This window comes from Pelodiscus sinensis, chromosome 29 (assembly GCF_052426305.1).
Source record: "Pelodiscus sinensis isolate ZL-2025 chromosome 29, ASM5242630v1, whole genome shotgun sequence".
Classification (NCBI taxonomy): Eukaryota; Metazoa; Chordata; order Testudines; family Trionychidae; genus Pelodiscus; species Pelodiscus sinensis.
In genome coordinates, this window is record NC_143080.1 from 2355809 (window position 1) to 2363429 (window position 7621).

The 7621-nt window shown below is 65.0% G+C and overlaps 1 protein-coding gene across 3 annotated transcripts; it reads left to right on the plus strand.

The window, feature by feature from the left end:
* PRR15L (proline rich 15 like) lies at nt 1–7145 on the plus strand. Of its 3 annotated transcripts, none has more exons than XM_075911693.2 (2): nt 1–324; nt 4529–7145. In XM_075911693.2, exon 2 carries the CDS (start codon nt 4566–4568, stop codon nt 4875–4877), a length of 312 nt encoding a protein of 103 aa, XP_075767808.1. In that variant the 5' UTR covers nt 1–324; nt 4529–4565; the 3' UTR covers nt 4878–7145. The 3 variants fall into 3 exon arrangements, with proteins under 3 accessions (XP_075767808.1, XP_075767809.1, XP_075767806.1); XM_075911694.2 differs by lacking the exon at nt 1–324 and adding an exon at nt 1035–1165; XM_075911691.2 differs by lacking the exon at nt 1–324 and adding an exon at nt 2459–3034.
* Nucleotides 7146–7621: the final 476 nt, after the last annotated feature.

Below are 7621 nucleotides of genomic sequence, written 5' to 3' on the forward strand. Positions count from 1 at the left end.
ATGCCCCGCCCCAGGTGAGAGCAACAGGAGCCGCCCGTGGGAAGCCAGCCGCACGGCTGCCCGGCTCAGGTTTCCCCCCCAGTCATGAATATTCAGAGCCGCCCTGGCCCAGCCTCTGCTCCTGTTTGCTTAGGCAGGAGCTGGAGCTCAAGTTAACCTTGACACAGCGCGCGACAGGTAGGACAGCGTCTCCGCACCTGCCTCCCCAGCACCGGAGAGGTGGCAGCCACTCCCCCGGCCGCAATAGCACCCTGGAGCAGCCCCGGGCCTCCGACCCTTCTCTCCCGCCCCGAGCGCAGCCGGCGAGGGACCTGACCGCCGCAGGTACGCCGGCCTGGCTGCTTCGGGGGGCCAGGAAACCTGAGCCCGGGCATCCCGCCTCAGCGCCTCCATGAATGTTTCATGGAGCGGCGCTGCCGAGGACGGGCCACCCGGGCGCCGAGCGGTGGGGCCGTGGGGGGCGCGGGCCCTGGGCAGGATCAGGGCTGACGCGCTGGGGAGGTGGGGCGCTCGGCAGCCAGCCAGCTTGGCCCGCGAGCCACCAGCGGGGCCAGCGGGTTTGTGGAGCTGGGGCTCGGAGCTTTTCCCCTCCAGCCCAGCCCAGGCCGGCCGGGACCCGAAGCTGCTTCTGTGTGATTGGGGGTCCCGGAGCTGGGGGGACATTAGGGGCAATCACGGAGGGGAAGCCCAGGAGTCAACGGGCCCCGGAGACGGAGGCGCCCGCCGGGAAGGCGTTCTGGGAGGCGGGCTGCCCTGCCATTCCCCCAGCTCCCCTGCTCTGTGGCTGCCCAGGGCCTGCAACCCCCGCGGGGCTTTCTCGGGAGAAGCCCGGCCCTGCCGACGGACCAGGCGGCTGGAGACTGACAACCCGGGAGCCCACATCGGGCCTGACACGCCCAGGGCTGCGACGGCGTTTGCACCAGGCGGAACGAGCCTCTCGTGAACCCGTGGCCTGTGGCAGCCAAGCGAGCGCGGGGGTGCATAGAGAGCCTGCCCGTTTGCAGCCCCTGAGGGGGACGCCGGCTCCCCCCTCACGGGGGCTGGCTCGGCCCCACGCACACACCGGCTCCAGCCGGCTGGGGGCTCCCCACCTCCTGTGGGCCGGGCGCACCGGGGCAGCTGCTTGCGTTGGACTCCTCTGCGTGGGGCAGGGCCCCTTGGCTGGGTAGGTTTGGGGGGCAGCGGGAGCGTCTGAGGGCGGTTTGGGTTGGGGGGAGGAGTCGGGGGGGCGTTTCACAGGGCCCCAGGGGGAGCGGTGTGGACCCATGCCGTCTGCCCTCCGGCCCCCTGAGCTAGTGACCACAGGGGGGGTAATGGAGGGAAAGGGAGTGTCTCCCCCCCCCCGTGTGCCTCCGCCACCAATGTTTAACTTGCTGCAATATCTGATGGACCCGGCCCAAGGTTACTGCTGCTTCTCACGGGATCGGCCCCCCCTCCCCTCACCCCCTGCCCTTGCTGACCCCCCGGCCGCGCCTGCCTGCTGATGTAGCACCCGCCTCCCCACGGACAGGGAATCGGCCCAGGACCCCAGAGGGGGAACGCAGCCCTGCAGCTGACGCGCCCAGCAGGCCCAGGCAGGCCGTGCTCGGGGAGGGGGCCTGGGGATGGCTGGCAGGGGCGCTGAGGGGATTCCTAGCCGGCCAGGCTGGCTACTGTCTGTCAACCTGGGTTGCAGCTCCGCTCCCGGCCCTCCGAGGCCGTCCCACGAGACCAGGGAGACCCAGGGGACGTCAGGGCCAGGAAGCGGCCTGGGCTAAGGGGCTCAGTTCTTCCGTGGGAATTTTCCCTGGACGTTCGTGCTGCTTGTGTGTGCAGGGGTGCATGTGTGTGTGTATGTGTGTGTGTGTCCCTTCTGCGTGTGTGTCCCCTTCTGTGACCGCTCTGTGTGTGTGTGTGTGTACATGTCCTGTGACCGCTGTGCATGTGTGTCCTTCTGTGACTATTCTGTGTGTGTGTACGTGTCCTGTGACCGCTCTGTGTGTGTGTGTGTGTGTGTGTGTGCATGTCCTGTGACCACTGTGCATGTGTGTCCTTCTGTGACTATTCTGTGTGTGTGTACGTGTCCTGTGACCGCTCTGTGTGTGTGTGTGTGTGTGTGTGCATGTCCTGTGACCACTGTGCATGTGTGTCCTTCTGTGACTATTCTGTGTGTGTGTACGTGTCCTGTGACCGCTCTGTGTGTGTGTGTGTGTGTGTGTACATGTCCTGTGACCGCTGTGCATGTGTGTCCTTCTGTGACTATTCTGTGTGTGTGTACGTGTCCTGTGACCGCTCTGTGTGTATGTGTCTATGTGTGTGTCCTTCTGTGACCGTGCACTCTGCACTTTGCACATGCCCAGGCATCTCTGTGTGCGCGTGTCTGAGTGCACACGCATTCCCAGCACAGGCGTGTGCCCTACGCACGCTTGACCAGCCAAGGCCCTGGGAGCCACAAGGGCTCCGCTGATGGCTGGGGCGGGAGGCACCGAGCACCCTCCCTTGCTCTCCTGGGTGGAGGGGGGAAGCTGCCCCAGGGCTGGGAGGAAGCGACTGGCGACCGCTGGAGCTGGGCAGTGTCCTTGAACCTAACCTCACGCCCAGGGCCCAGGCTCGTCCTCGCCACCCCGCCCCCGCCGCAGCCTCACCTGCCTCCCCTACCCCCAGTCACCCCCTGCAGGAGACCCCCCTCGGGGTACCCTCTGGGGACAAGCCCCGGGGTTCTCTCGGCTCCGCCCGCACAACTCCAGCTGATCGCGGGAGCGGCCCAGGGACCTGACAGGCCGCCTGCTGCCCAGGTTCCCTGCTCCCGGCTCACTCCAGTATCTCGCTGAGCGGCAAGAGCGCGGCGGCTTCTTGAGGGCTGGCAGCGCTGTGGGGCGAGTGCGCTCGAGGCCTGGCCCCCCCCTTGAGGACTGACCCTCCCCCCCCAGCTGCCACCCCGGCTGCCGAGCGGCCCGATGTTTCTGTACAAACAGCTGGAGGGAGCGATCAAAGGGAGAGCCACGCCTTCGGCAAACACCCAGCTGGGAACTGGCCGGAGGCTGTTGCCATTCAGGTACGGGGAGGAAGGGAGAGCCACGGACTTCAACCTGTAGCAACTGCTGGCGCTAGATCCCGAGCACTGGTTGGAGCTGATCTGGGACTCAGGAGCTATGGGTTCTATTTCTGGCTCTCCCCGTGGGGCTGTGACTCAGTTTCCCCATTGGGAAAGTGGGGGTGGGGGTGGGGGAAACTGAGTCACAGCCCCCACTCTGGATCACAGCCCCCACTCTTCACTCTGGGCCCATTCCCACCCCAGGCAAAGGGGGAGGTTTAAGGACAGGGGCTTGGTATGGACCAAATGCCCACAGACCCCAGAGATGGCCTGGTTGAATGTGACTGTGCAGCCGGGTTTTGAGATTGCTGGGAGCAGGCTTAGGCGCGGTAGAAACGCCCGGTCGGGGTGGGCTGCGGCCCCCAGGGGCTCTCAGCCATGTCGCGACAGGCCGCAGCCCCGGGAGTCGCCGAGAACCCGCCCGCGGGGAGAGAGGCCGAGAAGCAGCAGGGAGAAGCTGGCCGGGGCTGGGCCAAGAGAAATGGCGTGGCGCAGGAACAGGCCACAGCTCTAGGCCCCAGCCAAGCCCGGGGCCCCAGTGGGGCAGGCCCTGTGCAAACTTCGCAGGAGGGTCCCCGCTCTGGCATGTAAAGAGGCTGGAGAAGCAACAGAGGGGAAACTGAGGCACAGGCAGGGCCGACGTGGCCCGGTGTTCCCAGTGGCTCAGCTGGGAGTGACGCTGCAGGTCTCTTGCCTCAAAGCCGAGCCTCGTGCAAGGGGCCAGCGCCTGCCAAGGCTGCAGGCTGCAAGCAACACGCCTGGGGACGCACCCCCCCCCCTCGGCCTTGGCCTGCCCAGGGCCTTGCTGAGACCAGGCTGAGAGGTGAGCCAGGGATTTCACTCCTGGGGCAGCCCTCAGACTCTACTCCGGCTCCCCCCTCCATGGCGGCCCAGCTGCAGCGGCTGTGACGGCCGCCTGGAACCAGGTCCTGTGTATTGCGGCCATGTGGCTGACGGCCAGGGGAAGGTGAGCGTGGTCTGGGCGGTGCTAAAGGCTGACAGTCCATGGCCCCGCCCCCTTTTCCAGAGGCCCCACCCCCTTTTCCAGAGGCCCCGCCCCTTCCAGGGCATGGAGCCGGCCTCCCCCACCTCGCCCTGGGCCCCACAGGGGCAGAGTATTCGGGGTGGCAGTGGGCTCTGAACAGAATCGTCACCCACTGGAGGGTCAGGCTGCCCCGTGGCCACGAAAGGGGACGGGCCGAAGTGGAGATGACTTGGATGCTGCGGCGTAACGGGGGGAAAACGGGATGTCCTGGCTTGGGCGCGCGAGCAATGCGCCCTCTCGCGCTCAGCCCACGGCATAGGAAAGGGCCCGGTCCTTCCTCCGCCATCTCACGGCGCTCCCCCGAGCAGCCTGGTTTGGGAGCTGGCGCTCCAGGGTGCTCGTCTCGGGTCCGAGGGCGGGACGTACCGGACTGTCCGGGCAACCAGCTAACGGCTCTGCCCTCTCCCTAGAGACGCGCTCCTGTGCCGTCCGCCAGGAGGCGCCGCCATGGCAGAGAGCAACAGCTGGTGGAAGCTCACCTTCCTGCGGAAGAAGAAATCCACCCCCAAGGTCCTGTACGAGAGCCCAGAGATCTACGCCAACGAGAACCAGCAGGAGGCGCCGCGGGCCGAGGCGGAGGGCCAGGGGGGCGCCGAGCGGGAGTTCAACGCCCGGCTGGAGAAGATCGTGGATAAGAACACGAAGGGCAAACACGTCAAGGTCTCCAACTCGGGGCGCTTCAAGGAGAAGAAGAAAGTGCGCGCCACGCTGGCCGAGAACGCCAACCTCTTCACCGGCGGCGAGCGGGAGGAGAAGTGAGGCGGGGGAAGCGGGCGGGGCGGGGAAGGCGAGTGCTGCAGGGGGCCCGGGGCCCCGAGACCGGCGCGCCCGGACCCATCCCGAGCCAGCCCAGAGCTCAAGTCTGTTCTGCGCAAATGAAGTAACGGGGACGGGGCCCCCGCCGTAGATTCCAAAGACTTTTGGCCCTGACGTGCCCACGAGGAGAAAGGACTCCGGGAGGGGGGATTATTTAATACAAATAATCATATTTAAAAGAAAGGCCGGCCGGGGCGGAGGGGATGGCCATGAGCCGAAGGCCCGGGGTCTCCCTCTGAAGCCTCAGGGCGGGGGGACAACCCCTAGCAGCTCATCAGCCTCTTGCAAACACGTTCCCCAGTGCCCAAGCGCCTCTGGCTAGAGGCCGTGGCAGACGCAAAAGGCTGCGGGACGGGAAGAGACTGTTGATTCTCATCCCCCCTTTTGTCCTCCCACGGGCGAGGAGGCTAGAAACGGCAGCCAGCTCCTCCCTGGGAGATTTCCTGGCAGCTGGACTCACCGTCCCCACCCTCCAACCTGGGGACGCTACACGGAGGAGGGGCTGGAAAGCACCTTTGCATCCCACGGACATTCCCCGGCCTGGGAAAGAGAAATCCACGGCCACCGGCTGAACTGCACCGCTCAGAGCAGAGCGGGGACTAGGACCCATGGTCTTCACGGCCCGGGTAGCAGCACTCAGCCAGCTGAGCACAAGGACCACCCGCCCTTAGCTGTCGCCCCAGCCGCTCTGCACTAGGGATGTGAAATATCGGTTAACTGACTAGTCGAGTAAACTCTCGAGTTCTTAGCGGTTACTCGACTAGTCTATAGTCTTAGGGGCGGGGCCAGCAGCCAGTTCAATCCAGCCCCACTCCCCAGCAGCCCGCTGCCGCCCCGCGCTGCTGCCTCTGAATCGGAAGCAGCAATGTGGGGGGCCAGGCGGGAGCTGGTCCGCGAGGGGAGCCAGTTTAAAAACCAGCCCCCCTCGTGGACCAGCGGCCTGTCGCCCTGGGGCAGCAGCCCCTGTCTAAGCGGGAGCTGAGCTCCTGGACCTGGCACAAGCCAGAACTGAACTGGGCCGCCCGCCCGCCCAGCTCCTAATGCACTTTCAAGGCAGAGCCGCAGCGGGGGTAGGTCCCAGACCCAGTGCAAGCCAGGACTGAGCCGGGCTGCTGGCCAGCCTGCTAGAAAATGTCCTGGCAGGGGGGTGTGGTCTATATCATTGACCAATGCGCTTCTGCTTAGCGGTTAATCGACTCCACTATCACATCCCGACTCTGCGCCCCCAGCGGCTACTTGAATAGATCTGAGTTTCTAGCCAGTGGGGGGCACTGGGGTAACCCTAAAGATTCCCCTGGTGGGAGAAAACGCTGCCAGTGGGGTTTGTCCGGGGGCCTTGGCGCTGTGTCTGTGACTCGCTTTCCCGCACTGCTGCGCACGGTGGGATGTAGAAACCAGCTGGAGTGACTCTGAGAGAGGCGAGGCCAGATGGTCTTGTGATTCGCACGGCAGCACTGGGAAGGAGAAAGCCTGGATCCCGTTCTCCTCTCACCTCTGCCACTGACTCTGCCTCAGTTTCCTGCTCTGAGCAAGACAGGGCCCTCCGTCGGGTCAGCTTTCGGACCATAATCCTGCTTTTAAGTTTCCTCCGGCCCGGGAGGGGGAAATGCTCACGGACACACTCATGCTTCCAGCAACTTGAAGGTTGTTTTTTAACTTCTCCTGCACGCGTCGGCCTCTGAGCGGCTCCCAGCCCCACGCAGCCAGCAGCCCAGGTGGACTTTAGCAGCATGGGCGTGAATCACTCACTCGTCGAGCCGTTTGGCACTCGGAAATGGCGTGTGCGTCGCTGGACTTTGGGCGCGAGCGCAGCCGCTGGATTCACGTCGGCGCTGGCAGAAGCTGCCGGATTCGCACCCCCAGCGGGTTCCGAAAGGAAACATTTGCTGCTCTTTCGTTTCCAAGAGCCGGTTTGTTGCTGCTACGGTGGAGGCCTCGATTGTCCCGGCCGGTGCTTTTTCATGTTCGGAATCATTCATTGGGGGGCGGGCGGCTAAAAGGTGAAGTGGGCAGACGGCGCTTTGGCCACCGGGGCAGAGTCTAGGCCGGCCCAGTGCACAGGAGGGAAGGGGGCAAGGCTCACACCCTCCAGAGACAGACCCTGCGGGTAGCTCAGCGAAGGGCCATTGCTGACGTTGATTTGGGTTTTTTGGAAGATGCATCTTTTGTAAGTGGTTGCAAATGTTCTTTGTTAATACACACGCCTGAAAACAGGGTGCTCGGTGATTGGGCTGTGGGAACAGCCCCCGGCATGGGTCAGACCGAAAATGGTTCTGCTGGGGAAAAATCCAGGGTCCCCAAAGCTTCAGGGGGGCAGGTGAGACGGTCTCTAATGAAGAGGTGTCCCCTGCAGTGGGTGATGAGGCCTCACGGGTGTCTCTAGGGAGTCCGGGGCAGGCGACTCGCAGGGCTCCCCAGCTCTGGGCAGCAGGGAAGGTACGGGCAGTGGTTTTGGGGGTGCTGCAGAGCCAGGAGCAGCGCGGTAGCCCATGGGCCCCGTCACGCAGAGCTCTCCCGTTCCCGTACCGCTCCCGAGGGACACAGGCAGCCAACGCTGTCCTCACGCACACGCGCCCATGGCGTGGTACCTCTGCCCCGGGTGGACTGTCCCCTCCACGTCCCCAGCTGCTGGGAATCAAACCTGCTGCCTTAGCAGAGAAGAGGGCGAGGCGAGTCAAGGGTAAGGG

Bases quoted from the DNA above. Each gene is read 5' to 3' on its own strand.
- PRR15L (XM_075911691.2), top strand. From the start codon at position 2,937: ATGTTTCTGTACAAACAGCTGGAGGGAGCGATCAAAGGGAGAGCCACG. The intron at 3,035-4,528 runs GTACGGGGAGGA...CCCTCTCCCTAG, and splicing joins CGGAGGCTGTTGCCATTCAG to AGACGCGCTCCTGTGCCGTC.